The sequence below is a fragment of the Pelophylax lessonae genome (assembly GCF_965119305.1).
Source record: "Pelophylax lessonae genome assembly, chromosome: 9".
Lineage (NCBI taxonomy): Eukaryota > Metazoa > Chordata > Amphibia > Anura > Ranidae > Pelophylax > Pelophylax lessonae.
In genome coordinates this window covers 272,171,470-272,199,257 of record NC_138776.1, presented here as the reverse complement: position 1 = coordinate 272,199,257, position 27,788 = coordinate 272,171,470, and the positions used below count along the sequence as shown (strand labels likewise).

The window sequence follows — 27,788 nt, the reverse complement described above, 5'->3', positions numbered from 1 at the left end:
CTGTAGGAAACACACACACTGACTGAATACATTGTTTCTATGTGTTTATCAGATGATGGGGGATCTAGGTGGATCCTCCGTACTGCTCTCTCCTTTACAATAAAGTCTCCTCTTACCCGGTGATGTGAGGGGCGGCTGATTCTCCATTATGACGTCCTTGTAGAGATCCTTGTGTCCTTCTAAATACTCCCACTCCTCCATAGAGAAATAGACAGTGACATCCTGACACCTTATAGGAACCTGACACACACAATGATACAGTCACCATCCAGACACATCCCTTGTCTGTTACTGGATAATGTCCCAGAATTCCCAGCACCGCTCACCTCTCCTGTCAGCAGCTCCATCATCTTCTTGGTGACTTCTAAAATCTTCTGCATGTTGTGTCTCTCAGGTTTTAGGGAGTCACATGGAGGCACTGTGATGGTCATATGATCACCTGACTTCAGAAGAGAAAATCTCTGTATTGGAGAACCAATAGGAATATCATGTTAGAATCCCAGAATTCTCCTCACCTCTTCAGTCAGGTCTGTGTTTTATTAATAGGGATAAGAGTGATGTCATGTGACCTCCCAGAATCCTCCTCAACTCTCCGGTCAGGTCTTTGTTTTATTAATAGAGATAAGAGTGATGTCATGTGACCTCCCAGAATCCTTCTCACCTCTCCGGTCAGCAGGTAGATGATCTCCAGGGTGAGGTTTAGTATCTTCTCACTCATGTGACTCCTGGCCTCTTCCATCCTCATCGGTCATGTGATCTATACGGGTTTCCTGTAGACCAATAATTGATAAGAGAGAATGATCTGGACTGTACTCGTTGTACAATATTAGTATGGGGGATAATATGAGGGTTTCTGTCAGGAAAGAACCGTCCTCAGTGGGATTACACACAGAGGAACATTTCAGTATTTTTGTGATTACTTTTGGCTTGATGGATCACAAACTCCTATCTCTACGTAAAGTCTGTTTTGGTAATTTCTGATCTTATATCTTATATAAGCTAATAAATGCCACTGATGAAATGAAGAGAATGTTCCGGTCCCGTAAGTGGGGGAATGTTCTGACCCTGAAAGGGGAATCTAGGTTTCCACACTATATATGTGTGTATCATCATCTGCTGGAGATAAAAGAGGTCACAGTGACTATGGAGGAAGAGGACGGACATGACGTGGGGGGGTTACTGGGTGTAAATAGAAAATAAGATCTTATTACCTCCTCTGCTGCCACTTCCAGCAATATCTCCTCTCTACTTCCTCCCGTCTCACCTCTCACCTGGAACTTCCTATTTATACCTGACATCACTTCCTGCCTTCCATAGAGACTCCCTGTCTGGGTAGAAGTGAGATCACCATCTTGTGGTGCTCAGAGGAACTGCAGCCCAGAGAAAGTGACGTCTCGTAGTGTGAACACGGCCTTGTGCTGTGTGTGTATGTACTGTATATCCTCCTTATAGATGGATAGTTGTCTCAGACTTTGCCAGGACAGTCACTCTTTTCATCTATTTGTCCCGCAATGTCTGTGTCCCGGGCAGTGTCCCGAGAATCACAGCGAAACATGTAAATGTGTTTATGTCCAGACAATGGTAGACCATTCAGTGTCAAGGATGGGTCTGTAAGTGGCCAAAAGGCATTTAGTGATCAGCAGTGGGGGGGGGGGGGGGGGGGGGTATCAGAGAACACTCAGGCAAAGGCGTTCCTGCTCTCGGGATTCATCAGGACGGTGTGCACAGTGTGTGGAATGGGCTCCGCTCTGGATTCTCCTCCTGAGGGGTGTCCGGTGATGAGCGCCTGGCTTCTCCAAACCTGCCAGTTGTATGGAGATCATTGCTTCTCACTGTGCATCCCATCCTCTGAGAGGTGGTAGTATCTGGAGGAGGGGAGTGGAGAGCATTGTGTGTGGGGGTTTGTATGAGAATCATCAGGGGTCCTGTGTGTTGTGCAAGAAGGGGGGACTAGGGGTGCTGTGTGGTGTCCTGGTGGAAGGGGGAGCGGTGGCCCTTTTTATGTCCCCATCACCTGGCTGGGGAAATGCTCTCAACATCCTATCTACCCTTACCACGTAAAATATTGCTTCAAGCTGTTCACTGCTAGGAGAACACCCCCCCCCCCCATGTGTCCTTTTCAATCCCCCCATCTCCTAATTACACCCTATGTCCCCATCCTCACTCCACTCCTCACCCTCTAATACCCTCCTTCATTGCCCTGTCTCCTCTCTTCATCTCTATGTTCCCCTCTTTACCGACTCATCTCCTTCTTCACCACCCCATGCCCCTCTTCACCCCCTGTCCCCATCTTCCCCCCTTCACTCTCTTTTACCACCCCATCCCCCTCTTCGCCATATTCACTACACTGTCTCGCTCTTCACCTTCCCTCTCTTCCCCACTTCACTTCTGCATCCCCCTCTTCTGCCCTCCGTCCCCCCTCCTCCTTACTCCTCTTTCCCCTTCTTCGTATCCCCTTAATTTCCCTCTTCACTCTTCACCCCCACATCTTCCCCTTAACTCCCTCGACCTCCCCCCTTTTTCACCCCCCTCCAAAACCTCCCCCCCCTCCTCCTCCTCTAATTTACCTCCCCATGCCCACATCACCTCAATGTCCCACGCTTCACTCTCCTGGCCCCCTTTCCATTTCCAATCCCCCTCTTCACCCCATCCCCTTCCTCACCAACTTGCCACCCACTTCACACCTCTGTCCCCCCACTTCACTCCCTTTTCGCCATATGCACTACACTGTCCCCCTCTTCACCTTCCCTCTATTTCCCACTTCACTTCTGCATCCCCTGCTTCTCCTCAACATCCTCCTCCTTACTCCCCTTTCCCCTTCTTCATATCCCCTCCCTTCCTCTCTTCACCCCCATCATCCTCTTTACTGCCCTCCCCCTCTTCACCCACCCGATTACCTCTTCACCCCCACATCTTCCTCTTAACTCCCTCACCCCCCCCCCCTTCTTCACCCCTAAAACCTTCCTTCCCCCTTTCTACCCCTCCCCATCCTCCTCTTTATCTCCCCATGCCTGCATCACCCCAATGTCCCCCTCTTCACTCTACTGGTCCCCTTTCCATTTTCCAATCCCACTCTCCACCCACCCCCCATCCCACTCTTCACCAACTTGCCCCCCTCTTCACCTCCCCATGCTTGTATCACCCGAATGTCCCCCACCTCACTCTCCTGGCCCCCCTTTTAATTTCCCAATTCCACTCTTCATTCTTCATTCCCCCTCTTTACCTCCCCATTCCCCTGTTCCTCACCCTCCTATCCCCCTATCCTCCTTCCTTTTCCCCTACTCACCCCCTTTTCCCACTTCACCTCCCCTTTCCCTTTATCAATCCCATGTCCCCCGTCTTTACCCTCTTGCCCACTCTTTTTACCTCCATATTTCCCTTTTCACCTCGCCCTTCCCCATCTTCATCTCCCTATCCTTCTCTTCATCCTCCTTTTCCCCTTTGAACTCTCTCTCCATCACCCCTAAGTCCCCCTTTTTATCCTTCTGTAACCATCTCCACCTCCCCTTCATCTCCTCTTTCTTCTCATCACCTTCTCATCCCCCTGATCACCTCTCCATCCCCCTCATCACCTCCATATTTCCCCATCACCTTCTCATCCCCCTCATCACCCCCTCGTCCCACCCCATCACCCCCTCATCCCCCCATCACTTCCTCACCCCCCCTCATCACCTCCTTATCCCCCTCATCACCCCCTCATCTCCCCATCCTTCTCTTCACCCTCCGGTTCCCCTTTTAACACCCCCCATCACCTTCATCACCCCCAAGTCCCCCTGTTTATCCTTTTGTTACCATCTTCACCTCCCCTTCATCTCCTCTTTCTTCTCATCACCTCCTCATCCCCCTCATCACCTCCTCATTTTCCCCTCATCCCCCTCATCACCTCCTCATACCCACTCATCACCTCCTCACCTCCCCCCCATTGCCTCCTCATACCCACTCATCACCTCCTCATCCCCCTCATCACCTCCTCATACTCCCTCATCACCTCCTCACCCCCCCCATTGCCTCCTCATCCCCCTCATTACATCCTCACCCCCTATAGTCCCTCTCATCACCTCCTCACCCCCCCATGTCCCCCTCATCACTTCCCCATCCACCTCATCCCTCTTTTCACCTCTCCATGTGCAGTGGTGAAGGCTTTTCAGTGTTAAAACATGTGGTGACCTATTGCCTCCCACCCGCTTGTCAACCACTCCCTGCAACGTAATTCACCATGGATCGTTTTTCAGAGGGGCGGCAATGAAACTGCTAAACTTTAAAAGAGCTTTAAAGTCTATAACCAGATAACCAAATATATGAATAATTTTAATGATGAACACAGCCTTCTTGTCTTTGTGTCCGTCCTTATTATGATAAATCTTCCTGTATATACAGTATTATAAAAATCTTTTTGTACAATAACTTATCAATATGCGTCTTGTAGAACCACGCCCATTTTAAATAAATGCCCCGTCCCTAATTAATGGACATTCTTCACCTATGATGGCTTGCGCGGAACACACAGCAAAAAAGGGGTGTCTCTGGAAATGTTTTTCAAATGTAGACTATATAGATGAGGCATTGTGATTGATGATGGATTTACATCGAGGGACGCTATTCTTTTCTTTGTCTTTTTAATAAAGGAATTGTCAAAAACTGTGTTTTGTGGTTTTTACACTTTTTTGGCTAATGAGTAGGGGTACGATGTACCCGATACCCTTGTTATAGGTGTCTTCCAGATTCCGATAAGCCCCCCACCCGCAGACCCCCACAACCTCAGCCCAGGGTTGTTGGGAAGAGGCCCTTGTCCCCATCAACATGGCACCCCAAAGCACCCTCCCCATGTTGAGGGCAAGCGGCTAGGTATGGTTTCCTGACCTGCCAGGCTTCATGCTCGGAGAAGGGTCTGGTATGGATTTTGGGGGGGGGGGGCCCCCACATGTTTTTTTTTTAATTTTGGTGTGGAGTTCCCCTTAAAATCCATACCAGATCCTCAGAGAATTCTTTGCCATGAGGTGCCATGTTGAACTTCCAGTGACCAGTATGAGAGAGTGAGAGCAATAACACCAAATTTAACACACCTGCTCCCCATTCACACCTGAGACCTTGTAACACTAATGAGTCACATGACACCGGGGAGGGAAAATGGCTAATTGAACCTAATTTGGAGATTGTCACTTAGGGGTGTGCTCACTTTTGTTTCCAGCGGTTTAGACATTAATGGCTGTGTGTTGAGTTATTTTGAGGGGACAGCAAATTTACACTGTTATATAAGCTGTACACTCACTACTTTACATTGTAGCAAAGTGTCATTTCTTCAGTGGTGTCACATGAAAAGATAGAATAAAATATTTACAGAAATGTGAGGGGTGTACTTACTTTTGTCAGATACTGTATGTCTGATACACTGTTTTCCCACTTCCCGAAAACTGATGTACCTGTTCACCAGCTTGAAGAAGTGGTTGTAGCGGGATGATCTGCAGGTATCGTTTTTTAGACCCGGTAGTCGGCTTTCTGATGATAACAACCAATGCGGCTCTGCAGCCGCTCAGCTGTTATCCCAGTGAGCGGGAGGGGACATCCCCCTCCCCTCCCACTGCCTTCTGCCCGGATCTCCCGTCCCACCGGGAGACGCGAGTGACCAGCTGGCACGTCAGAATCCTGAACGAAGCCGGATTCAGCTTCGATCGGGGGGTGTCCGATAAAGTGACCCGGAAGCAACGTCACTTCCAGGTTAACTCAGCTGCCCATGACGCTGATTTGGAAAAAGTGACGGTATTCAAAAATTCAGATTTTGCCGTTTTGAATACTGTGAAGTGCAGAGGAGAGATTTTATATGTTTGTGAATATATACCTCCCAGTGTTGTGGAGATGTTATTAATATTTATGTGGACGTTTCTTTAGGATGTATTTTTAGTTAAATTGCCATAATGTCTCCCAGTGTCAGTTTACCGGTAATCGCTATGCCGAGTGTCTATTGCTTTAACTAGCAGTGAGGAAAGACCTGTAGATGTGGAAACCTTCCATTAAATGGAGACTGCACACTACTTGTAGCCTAATCATCCATATCAGCGGTGCCGGTCCGGATCTATGGCAGTGCAAGAAGAACTCCCGCGCACAAATGTATATCAGCCAGCCGGGGGCCCCGGTATTCACAAATGTATATCAGCCAGCCGGGGCCCCGGTGTTCACTGCGGAGATATGTTTGTGATGTGGAATTCTTATCATTTTAATAATATCTGCCCTTTACCAGGATTAATGGCTGGCATCTTTCTGTCATATTTGATCCATATGATTGAAATACCGCTGCTATTGTCTTTTGCAGATATAATAAAGTCCCATTCACTCATTTCTACGACACCCGTTTCGATCATGGTCTTGCAAGGTACAATGAATAGGTCACATTCTTGGTGATCTGCATTAGAGCTTATCAAAATCAGAAACGTGGATCCTGAGGAAACCCTCGAGTCAGGGCGAAACGCGTTGACCCAGATCCATATGTATTATTCTGCGCTTTTTTTGCACGGGATGGTACATATTGTTTAATATGTTTTGATAATATACACGCTTTTAAGGACTTTTTGTATTAATAAACTTTACGATGTTTTTAGAATTTAGTGCATTCATGTAATTTTTAGTTTTTTGATGGGCACTTAAAAATCCACTATTTCCCACCATCTCTTCCTTGTGATGGGTTTTAGGGACCCTTTGTCTAATGTACCCATTTACATGGGGATAGTGCCATGGTATTTTTGATTAGAGTCCTCCCCTACCCACTTACTTAACTTACGTTCTTCGATGTCTACTAAACTCAAAAGTGTATGAGGATGATTTCGGGTATTTGTAGTACACCACCCCTGACGAAGGAAACAACGGAGTCTACTTATAGAAAATTTGTTGAATGAATGTGACAAGCATTTGCCCAGGCGTGATGAATTCTGGCCGTATTTTGATTTCCTATGACTGTCAGCTCCATCTAGTGGCCAAAATGTGGTATAATACCACAGTGCCAGATTTTTGCCATTACATGGAGTCGATGATCCAATATTTGTCATGATTGGATGAATGCGTGTCACATTCGATCAACAAATTGTTTTCCTTTTTCAAAATAGACCTCTAAAGCCCCGTACACACGCGTCGAAAATTGGCAGGGAATTTTCCGTCCGACGACCGATCTGCCAATTTTCAGGTTGTTAGTATGATGCTTCCGACAACCAACTCTGACTTTTCGGCCGAAAAAAATCCGGTGTGCAGACTATAAAATTTTTGTTGGCCGTCAACACAACGTGGATCTTCGTGCAGTCAGTACAGATTTCGACAGGGAAAAATCTGAGGAGCAAGTCTGGGCATGCTCAGAGAAGAAAGAACACAAAGTAAGCAATCCAACACATGACATCACTTCTGAAGTAGAATTTTGTTGGGCGAGAAAATTCGTGTGCAGTCTAGGCACATTCCAACCAACAAAACACAACTCTGGACAAAAGACAGACGATCGGTCGGCCGATAATCATTGCGTGTGTACGGGGCTTTAGTCTCTCCACCACAAAATGCACTCAGCCAATGAAAGGTAATGGCATTTTTATTTTTCTCCTGCTATCAATGGCCAACAAGGGACAACCCTTCATCCATGTCTTTAGCCACTGGTCAATGTCTCCACTATCTCCCCCACTTTCTTATAGAGCTGATAACAGCTTGGGGATCTGTCATTCGGCTAGTGGTACCTTCAGGTACAATGTACCCCATAACCATTCATATCAGTGGGGGTCAGTATCTTGGTATTAAAGGCGGCTTCCAGATTCCGATAAGCTTTCTGCTGAAAGACCCCCACATTTGCCGCACTCAGATCAGGAATACGGCTTCTCCCCTGTGTGAGACCTCTGATGAATGTAGAGATTGGAATTAAAGTGGTATTTTTCCAGGAAGGTCTAAGTCAGGATAAATAGTGAAATACCAGTTTATGGCCACCTAATGGAGCTGATGATTATAGGAAATCACTGAGTTCATTCAAATACAGACAAAATTTTTCAGGGCTGGAGGAATGCGTGTTATATTTATCCAACATTTTAGACCTCTATGTGTTTTCACATAACAAAATGTAAATGAAAAGTAAGCACTCCATTTTTATTTTTCTCCTGCTATCAATGGCCAACACGGGACAACACTTCATCCGTGTCTTTGGTGATCTCTGATCTCCTTATGAAGTTTTTCTTACATGATGAAGATCAGCCATGGAGTATATCTGAGGTGTATATCAGGGTGAGCTTCTTCCCCACATGTCCACCAACATTCATATAGAAGACATTTTCCGCACTCAAGGCACTAATACACCTCAAGGGTTGTGTGGGACCCCTGATGTACAGAAAGACAGGACTTAAGTGAGGAACAATTCCCTCATTCAGGACAGGAATGTGACTTCTTCCTCGTGTGAGATCTCTGATGTCTGGAAAGATTGTGAAAAAACATTTCTCGCACTTAGGACAGGAATACGGCTTCTTCCCCGTGTGGGATCTCTGATGTCTGGAAAGATTGGACTTCTGTGAAAAACATTTCCCGCACTCAGGACAGGAATACGGCTTCTCCCTCCGTGTGCAATCTCTGATGCCTGGAAAGATTGGACTTCTGTGAAAAACATTTCTCGCACTCAGGGCAGGAAAGTGGTTTCTCCCCCGTGTGAGATCTCTGACGTGTGACAAGTTGTGATTTTTCTGCAAAACATTTCCTGCATTCAGGACAAGAATACGGCTTCTCCCCCATGTGCAATCTCTGAAGAGTGGACATCACTGAAAAACATTGCCCACACTCAAGGCACTAATACAACTCAAGGGTTGTTTGGGACCCCTGACGTACAGGAAGACATTTCCTTCACTCTGGCTTCTCCCCCGCATGCAATCTCTGATGCTTGTAAAGACTGGATGTCCTTGAGAAAAATTTTCCGCACTCAGGACAGAAACATGGCTTCTCCCCCGTGTGAGTTCTCTGATGTGCCTCAAGATCTGACTTCTGGAAAAAACTTTTCTCGCACTCAGAACAGGAATACGGCTTCTCCCCTGTGTGAGATCTCTGGTGTTTCATTAGGGAGGATTTATGAAGAAAGCTTTTCTCGCACTGAGGACAGGAATAGGTCTTAATATCCAAGTGCAAAATCTGATGTCTGTAAAGACGAGACTTCTCTGAAAAACATTTCTCGCACTCAGAACAGGAGTACAGCTTCTCCCCTGTGTGAGATCTCTGGTGTTTGTAAAGACTGGACTTCACTGAAAAACATTTCCCACACTCAGGGCAGGAATACGGCTTCTCACCCAGGTGCAATCTCTGATGTGCGGAAAAATTGGACTTATCTGAAAAACATTTCCCGCACTCAAGACAGGAATACGGCTTCTCCCCCGTGTGCAACCTCTGATGTCTGTAAAGATTGGACTTCACTGAAAAACATTTCCCACACTCCGGGCAGGAAAACGGCTTCTCCCCCGTGTGAGATCTCTGATGTTGGGATAGATAGGATTTATCTGAAAAACATTTCCCACACTCCGGGCAGGAAAACGGCTTCTCCCCCATGTGAAATCTCTGATGTATGGAAAGATACCACTTATGTGAAAAACATTTCCCGCACTCAGGACAGGAATATTGCTTCTCTTCCGTGTGGGATCTCTGATGTTGGGAAAGACAAGATTTATCTGAAACACTTTTCCCGCCCTCAGGACAGGTATATGGCTTCTGTGCCGTGTGAGATTTCTGATGTTGGGAAAGAAAGGATTTATCTGAAAAACATTTCCCACACTCAGGACAGGCAAACGGCTTCTCCCCCATGTGAGATCTCAGATGTATGGTAAGATACCACTTATTTGAAAAACATTTCCCGCACTCAGAACAGGAATATGGCTTCTCATCTGTGTGCAATCTCTGATGAATGGAGAGATTGTACTTATTTGAAAAAAATTTCCCGCACTCAGGGCAGGAATATGGCTTCTCACCTGTGTGAGATCTTATATGTGCATTAAGTTTGGACCTATAACGGAAATACTTCCCGCACTCAGTACAGGACAGCCTTTTATCTGTTGGAGGGACGGCACCATCCCTCACAGTCTGAGGTTCCTCAGGATAGGAGGAATACGATGGTCCGGCACCATCCCTCACAGTCTGAGGTTCCCCAGGATAAGAGGAATACGATGGTCTGGCACTGTCCCTCACAGTCTGAAGTTCCTCAGGATAAGAGGAATACGATGGTCCGGCTCTGTCCCTCACAGTCTGATGTTCCTCAGGATAGGAGGAATACAATGGTCCGGCACTGTCCCTCACAGTCTGAGGTTCCCCAGGATAAGAGGAATACGATGGTCTGGCTCTGTCCCTCACAGTCTGATGTTCCTCAGGATAAGATGAATACGATTGTCCGGCACTGTCCCTCACAGTCTGAGGTTCCTCAGGATAAGAGGAATACGATGGTCCGGCACCGTCCCTCACAGTCTGAGGTTCCTTAGGATAAGAGGAATACGATGGTCTGGCACCGTCCCTTACAGTCTGAGGATCCTCAGGATAAGAGGAATACGATGGTCCGGCACTGTCCCTCACAGTCTGAGGTTCCTTAGGATAAGAGGAATACGATGGTCCATCTACACTGTGTGGTCCCGGATGGACATTTGAGGTAGCCGGGTTTTCTCCTGGACTATACTGTGTGATGTCCTCATCTTCTACTTTACAGTCTGGAGACAAAGTGAGACAATCCTCTGAGGTTTTCCTCATCTCCCGTCCATCTACTAAAATAGAAATACAAAGATTATTACTAGACATCAGCAGATTGGTTCCCCTAATCAACCAAGATGAAGACTGGACTGATCCTGAAGACCACCATCATTGGGTTACTGACTCCTCCCTCATTATCACTTTCTGTTTAAGGTTCTAAAGTTGGAGGATGTTATCACATTATTATCAACATGTAAAAGTCTGTCCTCCAATCAGATCATCAGATATAAAAATGTCTGTCATTGCGTCACTTCTGGTTAGAGTCTGTGGAACGCATCACAACCCGGACTTCCTGTTCGTTCGTGCATGCTGTAGGTGTATTGGGATGGGTTTGAAATAAAGGAAACATACAATATTGCACTATATGGGACATTGCTTTTTAGGTTTCCACATGTGAAATGAGGTAAAAGGATTACCATTGAATGTGGATCTTAGGTCTGCTGTCTCAGCCACTGGGTGCTACTTGGATGTGGATCCTAGGTCTACTGCTTCAGCCACTGGGTGCTGCTCGGATGTGGATCTTAGGTCTGCTGCCTCAGCTACTGGGTGCTACTCGGAGGTGGATCTTAGGTCTGCTGCTTCAGCTACTGGGTGCTACTCAGAGGTGGATCTTAGGTCTGCTGCTTCAGCTACTGGGTGCTACTCGGATGTGGATCTTAGGTCTGCTGACTCAGCTACTGGGTGCTACTCGGATGTGGATCTTAGGTCTGCTGCTTCAGCCATTGGGTGCTACTCGGAGGTGGATCTTAGGTCTGCTGCCTCAGCCACTGGGTGCTATTTGGAGGTGGATCTTAGGTCTGCTGCCTCAGCCACTGGGTGCTACTCGGAGGTGGATCTTGGGTCTGCTGCTTCAGCTACTGGGTGCTACTCGGATATGGATCTTAGGTCTACTGTTTTAGCTACTGGGTGGTACTCGGAGGTGGATCTTAGGTCTGCTGCCTCAGCCACTGGGTGCTACTCGGAGGTGGATCTTAGGTCTGCTGCTTCAGCTACTGGGTGCTACTCGGATATGGATCTTAGGTCTACTGTTTTAGCTACTGGGTGCTACTCGGAGGTGGATCTTAGGTCTGATGACTCAGCTACTGGGTGCTACTCGGATGTGGATCTTAGGTCTGCTGCTTCAGCCATTGGGTGCTACTCGGAGGTGGATCTTAGATCTACTGTTTTAGCTACTGGATGCTACTCGGAGGTGGATCTCAGGTCTGCTGTTTTAGCTACTGGGTGCTACTCGGATGTGGATCTTAGGTCTGCTGTTTTAGCTACTGGGTGCTACTCGGATGGGGATCTTAGGTCTGCTGACTCAGCTACTGGGTGCTACTCGGATGTGGATCTTAGGTCTGCTGACTCAGCTACTGGGTGCTACTCGGATGTGGATCTTAGGTCTGCTGCTTCAGCCATTGGGTGCTACTCCGAGGTGGATCTTAGATCTACTGTTTTAGCTACTGGATGCTACTCGGAGGTGGATCTCAGGTCTGCTGTTTTAGCTACTGGGTGCTACTCGGATTTGGATCTTAGGTCTGCTGCTTCAGCCATTGGGTGCTACTCGGAGGTGGATCTTAGATCTACTGTTTTAGCTACTGGATGCTACTCGGAGGTGGATCTCAGGTCTGCTGTTTTAGCTACTGGGTGCTACTCGGATGTGGATCTTAGGTCTGCTGTCTTAGCTACTGGGTGCTACTCGGAGATGGATCTTAGGTCTGCTGCTTCAGGTACTGGGTGATGCTCGGAGATGGATTTTAGGTCTGCTGACTCAGCTACTGGGTGCTACTCGGATGTGGATCTTAGGTCTGCTGCTTCAGCTTCTGGGTGCTACTCGGATGTGGATCTTAGGTCTGCTGTCTCAGCTACTGGGTGCTGTGGATCCTGGTTACCCCCAAGAGGGGAGAGCTCTCTGGTGAGTGAGGTACAAGAGGGGAGAGCTCTCTGGTGAATGAGGTACAAGAGGGGAGAGCTCTCTGGTGAATGAGGTACAAGAGGGGAGAGCTCTCTGGTGAGTGAGGTATATTGCACGGAACTAACCAAAATTTGTAGACGTGATAATTTTTGCGCAAACCAATCAAAATACGCTTATTGGGATTTTTCTTTACCAAAAATATGGAGCAGAATACAAACTTGCTTAAATTGATGAAAAAAAATTCATTTTTTAATTTTTTTTATTGGGAATGTTATATAGCAGAATGTGAAAAAATGTTTGTTTTTTTCCGTAATTGTCGCGATTTTTTTTGTTTATAGCGCAAACAATAAAAAATCAAAGAGGCGATCAAATACCACCAAAAGAAATATCTAATTGTGGGGAAAAAAAAGACATACATTTTTTTTTTTTGGGTACAGCGCTGCCAGTGGCGTCACTAGGGTTGGTTGTCGCCTGGTGCGGTAAAACATGGTGCCACCCCCTCCCCCCCTTGAGGCTGGGGGGGGGACAATGTGGTCCTGCCGCTACTCCTAGCACAAATCCCCAACAAAATCCCCCCTGCTAACACAAAGTCCTCCTCCTAGCACAAATCCCCCCAATCCCCTCCTCTCCTAGCACAAATCCCCCCAATCCCCTCTCTTAGCACAAATCCCTTCTCCTCCCACAAATCCCCCCCCCCCCAATCCCCTCTCCTAGCACAAATCCCCCCAATCTCCTCTCCTAGCACAAATCCCCCCAATCCCCTCTCTTAGCACAAATCCCTTCTCCTCGCACAAATCCCCCCCCAATCCCCTCTCCTAGCACGAATCCCCCCAATCTCCTCTCCTAGCACAAATCCCCCCAATCCCCTCTCTTAGCACAAATCTCCCCTCCTAGAACAAACCCCCCCAATCCCCTCTCCAAGCACAAATCCCCCCTCCTGGCACAAATTCTCCCAATTCCCTCTCCTAGCACAACCCCCCCCCCCCTCGTAAAAATCTCCCCAATCCCCTCTCCTAGCTCAAATCCTCTCTTCTAGCACAAATCCTCCCAGTCCCATTTCACACTAATCCCCCCTCCTCGCACAAATCTCCCCATACCCCCTCCTCGCACAATTCCCCTCTCCTGACACAAATCCCCCCCTCCTAGCACAAATCCCCCAATCCCCACTTCTGGCACAAACCCCCCCCTCCTGGCACAAATCCTCCCAATCCCCTTTCCTAGCACAAACCCCCCTCCTCATAAAAATTTCCCCAATCCCCCCTCCTCGTAAAAATCTCCCCAATTCCGCATCCGAGCTCAAATCCCCCCTCCTCGCACAATTCCCCTCTCCTAACACAAATCCCCCCCTCCTAACACAAATTCCCTCAATCCCCTCCCCCAGCACAACCCCCCCTCCTCGTAAAAATCTCCCCAACCTCCTCTCCTAGCACAAATCCCCCCAATCCCTCCTCCTGCACAAACTTCCCATTTCAGCACCAATGATTGTTATTTCCCGTTTCATTGTGTGAAGTTCCCCTGGCCTGTAACCTCCCCCCACCCCAAACTTACAGGTAGGAAACCAGGTAGAGGTGGGGGTTGTGCTCTCACACGGCTGTCAGTGGAGCACTCTTCCATACAGCAGATGACACAGGATCGGGCTGCAAACTGTTTGATTACCCCCCCCCCCCCCACCTATCTCCTCCAATGACCGCTCATGTCTCGGCAGCAGGGAATGAAGCAAACACTGTAAGATGTAAGAGCGATCGATCCTGTGTCATATGCTTTATGGAAGATCGCTCTGCTGACTGGAAGGGAAGAACACAGCCAGCACCTCCCACCTCTCTCATCTCTGTCCTCTCCTTTGTGGACCTCACTGCTCCTGGCTGCTCTCCCCTTGTCCTGGCCATGAGTGCGGAGATAGGGGGAAGGCACTCAGCAGCCATGAAAAGATCAGCCTGGGGGGGGGGGGGTACAACTAAAATCAGCACCCCCTCAAGATCCAGCCATGGTGTCACCCCTCTGGCGGGTGTCATCTGGGTGCGGTGTGGTCAATAAAATGGCCTGGACATTAAGGGGGGGGGGGGTAAAACCTTTCCGGTTCTTAAGGGGGTAATAAAGTATAAAGTTAACAGTATCACACTACGGATGTTCTCCCGTTCCTTGCATGGTGAAAACACGGCTGGGAATCACTTGGAGAGAGAAGTGGAGGAGATAAGGAGGTGATCACTGGGTCACAGGCCTGCTTTGGATACGTTCCACCACGTGGAAAAGAGGGGAGAAAGACATATTATCTGGGCTTTGTTGAGTGGGGGCACACAGGAGTGGAGCACGCTAAGTTGGAGTCACGGGCTGATATCACCCAGTTCCCGCCCTACTCTGGACCAATCAGTGAGCAGTATGGGAGGAGGAATGTATTTAGTGTTAATGACCCACCTGTGCTGATCTCTGTAGGAGTGTCCTCCTCTATAAATGTCCCCGTTATTCCACCCTCCTCCATAGACTGCTGATCATCCCTCACATACGTCTCTTCTTCTTCTGCTTTAACCTCAACTTTTATATCCATCAGATCTTCCCCCTAAACCAAGAGAATGATAGATTATAATATCTTGTATCTGAGTTCATTTATCATTTCCATAAGTCACTTTTGTGTTCTAGAAGCTCCTTCCCACCAACCTTGTTATGGTGAGGGATGGTGTGACCTTCCTGTGTGGAATCCCGGGAATACAGAGGACGGGGACATCTCTCTGGTGGGTTCCTGGTATTAGGTGGCTCCATCATATCCTTGTGTCCTTCTGAATACTCCTCCATCACTCCATACTCCTCATCCTTCTCTTTATACTCTTTACCACCAATAATATAATCTCTGAGGTTTCCACTCTGAAAATATAACAAAACATTCATTGTAACAAAAAGCTTGCGTATTGATCAAAACTATCAGTGATTGTTCCTTATCTACCTGATGATGGTGAGGGATGGTGTGACCTTCCTGTGTGGAATCCCGGGAATACAAAGGACGGGGACATCTCTCTGGTGGGTTCCCATTACTGGATCCATCTGTAGGAAACACACACACTGACTGAATACATTGTTTCTATGTGTTTATCAGATGATGGGGGATCTAGGTGGAGCCTCCGTACTGCTCTCTCCTTTACAATAAAGTCTCCTCTTACCCGGTGATGTGAGGGGCGGCTGATTCTTCATCATGACGTCCTTGTAGAGATCCTTGTGTCCTTCTAAATACTCCCACTCCTCCATGGAGAAATAGACAGTGACATCCTGACACCTTATAGGAACCTGACACACACAATGATACAGTCACCATCCAGACACATCCCTTGTCTGTTACTGGATAATGTCCCAGAATTCCCAGCACCGCTCACCTCTCCTGTCAGCAGCTCCATCATCTTCTTGGTGACTTCTAGAATCTTCTGCATGTTGTGTCTCTCAGGTTTTAGGGAGTCACATGGAGGCACTGTGATGGTCATATGACCACCTGACTTCAGAAGAGGAAATCTCTGTATTGGAGAACCAATAGGAATATCATGTTAGAATCCCAGAATCCTCCTCACCTCTCCGGTCAGGTCTGTGTTTTATTAATAGAGATAAGAGTGATGTCATGTGACCTCCCAGAATCCTCCTCACCTCTCCGGTCAGGTCTGTGTTTTATTAATAGAGATAAGAGTGATGTCATGTGACCTCCCAGAATCCTCCTCACCTCTCCGGTCAGGTCTGTGTTTTATTAATAGAGATAAGAGTGATGTCATGTGACCTCCTAGAATCCTTCTCACCTCTCCAGTCAGCAGGTAGATGATCTTCAGGGTGAGGTTTAGTATCTTCTCAGTCATGTGACTCCGGTCCTCCTCCATCCCCAATGGTCATGTGATCTATACAGGTTTCCTGTAGACCAATAATCGATAAGAGAGAATGATGTGGACTGTACTGGTGGTACAATATTAGGATGGGGATGTATGGAGGATAATATGAGTGAAAAGAACCGTCCTCAGTGGGATTACGCACAGAGGAACATTTTGGTGTTTTTGGAATTACTTTTGGCTTGATGGATCACAAACTCCTGTTTCTACGCAAAGCCTGTTAGGTAGTTTTTGATCTTCCAACAAAGAAAGACAAATACCATTCCCCACACCATATAAAAGTCATATAAGCCAATAAAAGCCACTGATATAAAGAAAAAAATTAAGAGAATGTTCCGGCCCCGTAAGTGGGGAAATGTTCTGCCCCTAAGGGGTTAATCTAGGTTTCCACACTATATATGTGTTTATCATCTTCTGCTGGAGATAAAAGAGGTCACAGTGACTATGGAGGAAGAGGATGGACATGACGGGAGGGGTTACTGGGTGTAAATAGAAAATAAGATCTTATTACCTCCTCTACCGCCACTTCCAGCAATGTCTTCTCTTTACGTCCTCTCGACTCACCTTTAACCCAGAACTTCCTATTTATACATGACATCCCTTTCTGCCTCAGCCTGACATCACTTCCTGTATTCCATAGAGACTTCCTGTCTGGGTAGAAGTGAGATCACCACCTTGTGGAGCTCAGAAGAACTGCAGCCCAGAGAACCATCTCGTAGTGAGAACACGGCCTTGTGCTGTGTGTGTATGTACTGTATATCCTTATAGATGGATAGTTGCCAATTGTCTCAGACTTTGCCAGGACAGTCATCTATTTGTCCTGCGATGTCTGTGACCCGGGCAGTGTCCCGGGAATCACAGCAAAATATGTAAATGTGTTTGTGTCCAGGCAATGGTAGACCAATCAGTGTCCAGGATGGGTCTGTAAGTGGCCAATGAGCATGTAGTGATCCAACGCAGCCAGGTCTATACAAGTCATCTCTTCTCTGTGTATCCCGTCCTCTGAGAGGTGGTAGTGTCTGGAGAAGGGGAGTGGAGGGTATTGTGTGTGGGGAGGTTAAATTAGAGTCATCAGGGGTCCTGTGTGTGGTGCAAGAAGGGGGGACTGGGGGTGCTGTGTGGTGTCCTGGTGGAAGGGGGAGGGGTGGCCTTTTCTTTGTCAAGGACCTATCTGCCCTGAGCACGTAAAATAATACTTCTAGCTGTCCTCCCTAGGCCCCTAGACTACCTAGGAAGAAACCAAAAAGTGTTGTGTACTTCCCAAAATCCAGAGCAGACATTGATCTGAGCATGTAGCCTGACTGGGGAATGAGCATGCCCCCTCCTGAACCATACCAGACCACATACCCTCAACATGAGGCATCTTCCAAAGTCCATTGCCTCCTGGTTGGAAAGTTGAACAAGCCCAAAATATAATCTCATATCAGGGAACATGAGGAATGTGGAGGTCCAACAGAAGGCGTCAGGAAATGTACAGTCAGGTCCATAAATATTGGGACATGGACACAATTCTAATGTTTTTGGCTCTATACACCACCACAATGGATTTGAAATGAAACAAACAAGATGTGCTTTAACTGCAGACTTTCAGCTTTAATTTGAGGGTATTTACATCCAAATCAGGTGAACGGTGTAGGAATTACAACAGTTTGTATATGTGCCTCCCACTTTTTAAGGGACCAAAAGTAATGGGACAGATTACCAATCATAAATCAAACTTTCACTCTTCAATACTTGGTTGCAAATCCTTTGCAGTCAATTACAGCCTGAAGTCTGGAACACATAGACCTCACCAGATGCTGGGTTTCATCCCTGGTGATGCTCTGCCAGGCCTCTACTGCAACTGTCTTCAGTTCCTGCTTGTTCTTGGGCCATTTTCCCTTCAGTTTTGTCTTCAGCAAGTGAAATGAATGCTCAATCGGATTCAGGTCAGGTGATTGACTTGGCCATTGCATAACATTCCACTTCTTTCCCTTAAAAAACTCTTTGGTTGCTTTCGCAGTATGCTTCGGGTCATTGTCCATCTGCACTGTGAAGCGCCGTCCAATGAGTTCTGAAGCATTTGGCTGAATATGAGCAGATAATATTGCCCGAAACACTTCAGAATTCATCCTGCTGCTTTTGTCAGCGGTCACATCATCAATAAATACAAGAGAACCAGTTCCATTGGCAGCCATACATGCCCACGCCATGACACTAACACCACCATGCTTCACTGATGAGGTGGTATGCTTTGGATCATGAGCAGTTCCTTTCCTCCTCCATACTCTTCTCTTCCCATCACTCCGGTAAAAGTTGATCTTGGTTTCATCTGTCCATAGGATGTTCCAGAACTGTGAAGGCTTTTTTAGATGTTGTTTGGCAAACTCTAATCTGGCCTTCCTGTTTTTGAGGCTCACCAATGGTTTACATCTTGTGGTGAACCCTTTGTATTCACTCTGGTGAAGTCTTCTATTGATTGTTGAGTTTGACACACATACACACCTACCTCCTGGAGAGTGTTCCTGATCTGACACACATACACCTACCTCCTGGAGAGTGTTCCTGATCTGACACACATACACCTACCTCCTGGAGAGTGTTCCTGACCTGACACACATACACCTACCTCCTGGAGAGTGTTCCTGACCTGACACACATACACCTACCTCCTGGAGAGTGTTCTTGATCTGACACACATACACCTACCTCCTGGAGAGTGTTCTTGATCTGACACACATACACCTACCTCCTGGAGAGTGTTCCTGATCTGACACACATACACCTACCTCCTGGAGAGTGTTCTTGATCTGACACACATACACCTACCTCCTGGAGAGCGTTCTTGATCTGGCCAACTGTTGTGAATGGTGTTTTCTTCACCAGGGAAAGAATTCTTCGGTCATCCGCCACAGTTGTTTTCCGTGGTCTTCCGGGTCTTTTGGTGTTGCTGAGCTCACCGGTGCGTTCTTTCTTTTTAAGGATGTTCCAAACAGTTGATTTGGCCACACCTAATGTTTTTGCTATCTCTCTGATTGGTTTGTTTTGTTTTTTCAGCCTAATGATGGCTTGCTTCACTGATAGTGACAGCTCTTTGGATCTCATATTTAGAGTTAACAGCAACAGATTCCAAATGAAAATAGCACACTTGAAATGAACTCTGGATCTTTTATCTGCTCCTTGTAAATGGGATAATGAGGGAATAACACACACCTGGCCATGGAACAGCTGAGCAGCCAATTGTCCTATTACGTTTGGTCCCTTAAAAAGTGGGAGGCACATATACAAACTGTTGTAATTCCTACCCCGTTCACCTGATTTGGATGTAAATACCCTCAAATTAAATCTGAAAGTCTGCAGTTAAAGTGCATCGTGTTTGTTTCATTTCAAATCCAATGTGGTGGTGTATAGAGCCAAAAAGATGAGAATTGTGTTGATGTCCTAATATTTATGGACCTGACTGTATATATGTATATATATATATATATATATATATATATATAACACATTTTGGTCCGGTTTCCCCCCCTGTGTCCGCCCCAGGTCGGGTTAATTTGTTGGGGGTTGGAAGGAAGGCCATGTGCTAGTAAGCTATGTTTGTATTTATTATGATAAACATAAATACAGATTATGTTCTATGTTTATGAAACACTAATATCGAGTCTGTTTATAAGAGAAAACTGTCTGCACCTCTTCATAGTCCTGAAGAAGCCTTGTGCGAAACCCGTATACCAGTGAACAGAGGAAATATCTATACCTACACGAACCTTATGATATATACCAACTTATCCTTATATATGTATGATGTACATGAGTGAAATTAGTAGGAGACATTGATCTCCTGTGTACGAGCTGAGCTCAGTTTGGGGCCAGTTTCCTCATTTTATTGAGATCTGGTTTTAGATAAATCAATAAATGTTATTTTAGGATAAATCCATGTAGTTGTTATCTGTCTCATGCTGTGCCCTTAAGGTCCACACATATGACAATGGTTCCTTGTGAACATCTGTAGTTTTGCATTTTTTTTGGATAAGAGAAGAGATTTAGTAGGATACTCCAAATAACTGTTCACAGGTGAGGACAACTCTCTCAATAGAACTGTATCGCAGATCATCTGCAGGACCATAAAGCACCTGTATGGGATGAACAAGTCCCTTTGTAGCTGAAGGAACACAGTGAACCTTGCCTCTTCGAGACACTAGCCAGTGTCTCCTTTAGCTTGCACCCAGTAACTGACTTCTACCACCCAGAGGAGGATCTAACAGCACAAGTCCCAAGGATCCCCTGTGGGGGGGTCTATACTCACAAGGCTCTTGGAGCACACACACCAGTCTTCCTCAGTAGAGATGGCCTTGCGGTTCGCCCGGCGGTCGGTTCGCGGCGAACTTTGCTTGTTCGCTACCCGCCAAATTTTCGGACACATGGCGTCGTTCGCGGTGGCCATATTTGTTTATATTGTGGATAACTTTGACCCATGACACAGCCGTCAGGGACAGCCAATTGAAACATTCCAGCACATGGACAGTCCCCCTACCCTATAAATAGACCTGATCTGGTGGCCATTTCACATTCCGTTTTCTGCCAGTGTAGGGAGAGGTCTGCTGTGCTCGTCAGGGAGAGTTTGCTAGACACGTAGCGCTGTGAAGATCCACAAAAGTCCTTTCCAGGGCTGGTATTTCGGTATAGGCCTTCTACAGTCTCTTTGCAGCTTAGGGAGAGGTATCCTGTGGTTGCTTTAAGGGCAGTTAGAGATCGGCTGCTGTCACAAATCACTCTGTCAATGTCCACAAAAGCCCTTCTCAGGGCTGGTATTTCGGTATATAGGTCTAGTATCTTTTGAGCTTAGGGAGAGGTATCCTGTGGTTGCTGTAGGGGCAGTTAGATATCGGCTGCAGTCACACAGAAATCCCTTTGTCAATGTCCACAAAAGTAATGTAAAGGGCTGCAAATTTTTTGGTATTGCTGTGCATTGCACTAAAAAGGGGGGTGGGGGGGGTGGGGGAGGGGGGTAATCCACAGTATAATATACTTTGTAGAAAGAAAATGGATGGGCCAAGGGGACTTTTAAAGGGATACTGTCATCAAGACAAATAGCAAAAAATCCACATATATGTAAAAATACACAAATTTTATTGATACAAAACCAAAAGTAAAGAAGAAAAACATTAAAAGTAACTATTATCGTGTTGACAGAACACCAATAATATTACAGCATACAGAGCAATTGGGCAGTACATACAATATACAGGCTTTAGGAGAGCCAGATATCCACGGAGGGTGGGTGTAGATCACGCTGTCCACTGCAGACCTATGCCAGAGATGGTATGACTGGTGGGTCTGGTGTGATGGACCTGGGTGTCTAAACCCAAACCCAGCCCGACATGTTTCGCGGGTGACCGCTTCCTCAGGGGCAAATAACGTGGGTATGTATATCAACAATGCTACTAGAATTTTAAGAAAAAGCAAAGTCAGTGCATATCTATTTGAGAGACATATCGCATAGTAAATCTCATAATGGTAGGTCAGAACAGAGGTAAGCGCCAACTAACATATGACCCACCTGTATAGCCGGTTCTAAAAACAACTGGAGACCTAGGGGATCACGACTGGGACTAGTACCCCCCCGGGCGGACATGGGAGCAGTCCACACCAAATAGAGGTCCAAATCAAAACGTATAAAGTGACTGTATTCTAGATAATGAAAAATATATAATCAAAATTAGATAATTGCATACATGCTTGTATATGTCAGCTCCATAATAGGAGGAGGACTTACCAAATACAGTGTACTTGTATATGTCCCCTGTAGTATCTCGTGACAGGGCTAGGGGGTGGCTGCTGGAGTAGCCAGGACTGGTGAACGGAAGATTGGGTCGATATCAGGACCAACAAGCCTTATGTCCATAAGGAGACAGAAAACGCAGCATTGAAATGTTTGGTTAGAACCAATGCGTGAACGCAAAAGAGAAAGTGGAAAGAAGGATAGACCCATCTCAGTAATTTGAGAATAGCGTATAAACACCTCGTGCTGTGAGTAAGCCAAGAACTATACCAAAGATCCAAAACCAGGTGCACGCATCACCAAAAGTGAGTAAATAAGACCAAGAAGTGAGAGTGAAATAATTACAAAAAACGTGAAGTGTAGCAATGGTGAACATAAAAGAATGAAAGTGTGAAGAAGTAAGGACGGCAGAAAGCAGACCCATAAAGTGGATGACAAGAGCCCAGACGTCTCAAAGAGTGATAGTGTTTGAATCCATAAGCAGCAGAGAGTCCAATGAGAAGAGTAACAAAATAAAGCCAAGTGCTATATTTACCTAACACTCCTCGCAGTCCGGTATCCCGTAGCCGAGTGAGTGTCTCAGTGGGGATGGCGCCTATATGAGGAACCGCTCCACCCCAAACACAGCTGGGTCGGTAATCAGCCGGCCACGTAATAGCCGTGCAGACGCTCCGAATGCGCTTGTACACAAGCGGCTCATCAAGATGCGCCGGATGTGACGTACTGCGCATAGCCAGTGGGTGTGTCTACGGCGCCGACGCAGACGAATCACCGGATATCCAGTGACTGTCAGCAGTGTCGGTACCCGGACACTACACCATGGCTCAGGGACACATATTGAATGTGTACCCAGACGGGCGTCACATGCCCGCCATGGGGAACATCCAGCAGGATCCTCCCATCCGTGGATGGTGATGGAAATTGGTCCGGGTTGCTGAACAAGGGATAACCAGGGGAGATGAATGCCAAATGGCGCTATACCTCTGTGACCATAACCAACAAATAATTGATATACAATAAATAAATATACATACAAGATTTTACATGTATACATCAGATCATATGGAAAAATATTATTACTGACAACATATGAGCAAAACAACATAGTTATCATAAACATTGATTCAAATGATAAGGGGTTTCAGACAATTGCATAACATTCTGGGAGAAGCTGCTTCCCAGGTATGGAGCCTGATAATTCCCAAATTGGGAGTCAAGCTCTTAAATATCATAGGATAATGGATCAATTGGGGGAACAGGGTAGGGACAGAAGGAGGAAGGAAAGAAAAAAGGGGGGGGGGAAGGGAAAAGGAAGGGGAAAAGGAAAGGAAAAGGAAAAAAGAGGGAGGGGGAAAGAGGGGGGGGGGAAAGAAGGGGAAAACCAAGACGGGGGAGGGGGGAAAAAGAGAAAATGTAGCAAGAAAAAGAAACAACGAAAGACAAAAAAGAGAACAGTTAATCAAACTACCAACCATAAATCTATAGAAATGATTTGTAGGAATGTGCCTCATTCAAACCAGGATATGAGAGGGCATTGAGCCTCTCAATCCAAAGTGTTTCTCGTTGGAGAATGCGACGGTCCCAGTTACCCCCTCTGGGGTCTGGGGGGATTACTTCTAAAACTCTAAAGGATATACATGTGTTGTTGTATCTATGTCTGAGGCCAATGTGGCGTGTGACAGGAGTGAGTATCTTGCCACCCTCTGAACAGTAAAGATGGTCCCCTATTCTTTGACCTAGTTCACGGATGGTTTTGCCTACATAGAAGGCAGAGCATTGGCATTGCATCAAATAAACTACTCCCCGTGTAGAGCAATTAGCATATCCATTAAGTCTATGTGATTGACCGTTGGGTAGTGAGGTGACAATGCCTTCCCTGATCCAGGGGCATCTGGGACAATGCCCACATGCATATGTCCCCGTAATCTGTGGGACTACAGTGGTATGTTCCCTATAGTGACTGGTAATCAACCGATCACGTAGTGATGTTGCTCTTCGGAATACCAATTCAGGAGAGTCCTTGATATACCTGGAGAGGATAGGATCCTCATCCAGTAAATGCCAATTTCTCTCCAAAATGTTCCGTAATTGCAACGAATTACTAGAGTATTGCGTGATAAATCTCACTGTCTGAGTATTCTCATGTGTTTTTTTAGGATATAGCAAGTCAGCTCTAGATTGAGCTTGCGCTCGGTTGAAGGCTTTTCGCAGAATCTTACGGGAATATCCTCGCTGTAGGAGTCTATCCCGTAATTTTTTAGATTCTGCCAAAAAGTCTGCGTCTAATGTACAATTGCGACGAGTTTGCAGATATTGTGCGTAGGGGATACTATTCTTTAGGGGTTGAGGATGTAAACTAGATGCATGCAGTAGCATATTGCCTGCACTTGGCTTCCTATAGAGGTTAGTGATGATGTGTCCATCATCTTCTCTTTTGATTTCGACATCAAGAAAGACAATTTGCCTGTCATGTATGTTGTGGGTAAATTTGAGGTTGAATTCGTTCACGTTCATGGCAGATAGCATAGCGCCTAGTTCGCTGCGTGGACCCGTCCATATAATTAGGAGGTCGTCAATATAACGAAACCAGCACAGTAGGTATTTTAGCCACTGTGCATATTGTTCATTGGCGAAAATGTGTCTTTCCCAACTTCCAAGAAATAGATTGGCATACGAGGGGGCGCAACAGGTCCCCATTGCGACTCCTTGAATCTGCAAATAGGTCTTATCCATGAACGTGAAGAAATTCCTAGTCAAAATGAATCTTAATAAGGATAGAATGAAATCATTGTGAGACCAAGTGGAACGATCTTGCTCATACAAGAAAGACTTAACCGACCGGATGCCCTCCTCGTGCGGTATACTCGAGTATAGAGCCTCGATATCAACCGCCACGAGGAGGGCATCCGGGGGTGTATAAATGTCCTCAAGGTGGCGTAGGAGGTCGGGAGTATCCTGGATGTAAGATGGTAAACTCTGCACAAAGGGGCGCAAAAAAGCGTCCACATATCGGCTAGCATGCTCTGACATGGATCCGATGCCGGAGACAATGGGTCTCCCCGGGGGCCTAGATAAATTCTTGTGGATTTTTGGGAGTGTGTACATAGTTGGGGTTCTGGGGTATTGAACGCGCAGATACTCATATGTGTCTTTGTCTATAGTGCCTACAAGATAGGCATTCAGACATAAATTCTGTAGTTCGTTTTGGAAAGTATTTGTTAGTTCAGGTTGTATAGGGAGATACCACGACTCATTGTTGAGCACATCTAAGCACATCATCTGGTATTGTGGGTGTGTCATGATTACCACATTTCCCCCTTTGTCAGAGGGTTTAATGATGATATCATGATTGGATTGTAGTTGCTTTAAGGCTGCTTTTAAATTGGTGGTTAGATTTTGGGGCATTGGTTGCCAGCGTTTCCGTTTGAGATCACGGATCACCTGGCAGACAAATGCCCAGATCTTTGGGCAAATAGATAGATCAGGAAATTTCGTGGATTTAGGTTTGAAAGTTGGAGGAACAGATTGTAGGGAAGATGTAGCAATGGATGTGGTAATAGGCTCTCCGGGATCTGAGGAACCCTCTTCATAGAGGAGCATCAGATCCCGGAAAGCCCGGAACTCATCCATTGAGAAATGCTTGATTTGCTCGGTGAGAGCCAACTCAAGCTTTTTCTTTTGGCGGTCAGCATCGAAAATGTACTTGTAAGTCAAGTTACGAGCAAAAAGGTACAAGTCTTTAATAGTGTCATTTATGTTAATTGATTGTGAAGGACAAAATCCCAAACCTAATCTTTGGTCTTTGGTATAGTTCTTGGCTTACTCACAGCACGAGGTGTTTATACGCTATTCTCAAATTACTGAGATGGGTCTATCCTTCTTTCCACTTTCTCTTTTGCGTTCACGCATTGGTTCTAACCAAACATTTCAATGCTGCGTTTTCTGTCTCCTTATGGACATAAGGCTTGTTGGTCCTGATATCGACCCAATCTTCCGTTCACCAGTCCTGGCTACTCCAGCAGCCACCCCCTAGCCCTGTCACGAGATACTACAGGGGACATATACAAGTACACTGTATTTGGTAAGTCCTCCTCCTATTATGGAGCTGACATATACAAGCATGTATGCAATTATCTAATTTTGATTATATATTTTTCATTATCTAGAATACAGTCACTTTATACGTTTTGATTTGGACCCCTATTTGGTGTGGACTGCTCCCATGTCCGCCCGGGGGGGTACTAGTCCCAGTCGTGATCCCCTAGGTCTCCAGTTGTTTTTAGAACCGGCTATACAGGTGGGTCATATGTTAGTTGGCGCTTACCTCTGTTCTGACCTACCATTATGAGATTTACTATGCGATATGTCTCTCAAATAGATATGCACTGACTTTGCTTTTTCTTAAAATTCTAGTAGCATTGTTGATATACATACCCACGTTATTTGCCCCTGAGGAAGCGGTCACCCGCGAAACATGTCGGGCTGGGTTTGGGTTTAGACACCCAGGTCCATCACACCAGACCCACCAGTCATACCATCTCTGGCATAGGTCTGCAGTGGACAGCGTGATCTACACCCACCCTCCGTGGATATCTGGCTCTCCTAAAGCCTGTATATTGTATGTACTGCCCAATTGCTCTGTATGCTGTAATATTATTGGTGTTCTGTCAACACGATAATAGTTACTTTTAATGTTTTTCTTCTTTACTTTTGGTTTTGTATCAATAAAATTTGTGTATTTTTACATATATGTGGATTTTTTGCTATTTGTCTTGATGACAGTATCCCTTTAAAAGTCCCCTTGGCCCATCCATTTTCCTTCTTTACATTTGATTGGGACGTGGATACTTGTACTTTTTGATTTACAAATCCTTTTGTTGGTTAGCTGTCCCCTTTGTCTATAATACTTTGTAGAAAGCATATTATAGTGGATTAGTACTATTATTGTGCACTGTGCAGCATTGTGACAGGTGTGGTGGTGAGACTGAGCGTTTCTACAGCAACACTACACACGTGACAAAAGCACTTATAATGTATTATAACTGATGTGATAGACTAATTGCCCCCCCCCCCCCCCAATGCCACATATTGAAGTGGGGTGTTATCTGAGTAAACTTTTTCAAGTGTATTTGTGTCATGCAACAATATTGCCTAGTTTGCTGAGTGAAGTCTGGTACACACTGCGCCAAACTCACTGGCCAATTTTTTGAACTGGTGTGCTACACCAATGCCACATATTGAAGTGGGGTGATATTTAACAGTATAATTTTCTAAGAGTGTATTTTAGTCCTGCAAACATTTGGCCTCTTTTGCTGTGTTAACTCTGCTACACACAGTGACAACAGATACTGGCCAATCATTTGTAGAACTCGTGTAATAAACCTGTGCCCCCCCCCCCCAATGCCACATATTGAAGTGGGGTGTTATCTGAGTAAACTTTTTCAAGTGTATTTGTGTCATGCAACAATATTGCCTAGTTTGCTGAGTGAAGTCTGGTACACACTGCGCCAAACTCACTGGCCAATTTTTTGAACTGTTGTGCTAAACCAATGCCACATATTGA

At 46.1% G+C, this 27,788-nt stretch overlaps 2 protein-coding genes across 2 annotated transcripts in view; both read right to left on the bottom strand.

Annotated features, from left to right (window-relative positions):
- Window positions 1-772, bottom strand: part of LOC309562621 (uncharacterized protein) — a 478,591-nt gene extending 477,819 nt beyond the window's left edge. The window contains exons 1-3 of the mRNA XM_082266874.1: window positions 662-772; window positions 327-461; window positions 117-240 (exon numbers count right to left, since the gene is read on the bottom strand). Coding sequence (XP_082123000.1) covers window positions 117-240; window positions 327-461; window positions 662-745 — 343 coding nt within the window. The 5' untranslated portion in view covers window positions 746-772. The remainder of the gene's footprint in view (window positions 1-116; window positions 241-326; window positions 462-661) is intronic.
- LOC309562616 (uncharacterized protein) overlaps window positions 1-9,966 on the bottom strand; it is a 679,009-nt gene extending 669,043 nt beyond the window's left edge. Inside the window, 1 exon segment of the mRNA XM_082266869.1 lies at window positions 9,356-9,966. Within this exon segment, the coding sequence (XP_082122995.1) occupies window positions 9,356-9,789 (434 nt within the window). The 5' untranslated portion in view covers window positions 9,790-9,966.
- Between the last annotated feature and the right edge of the window lie 17,822 nt (window positions 9,967-27,788).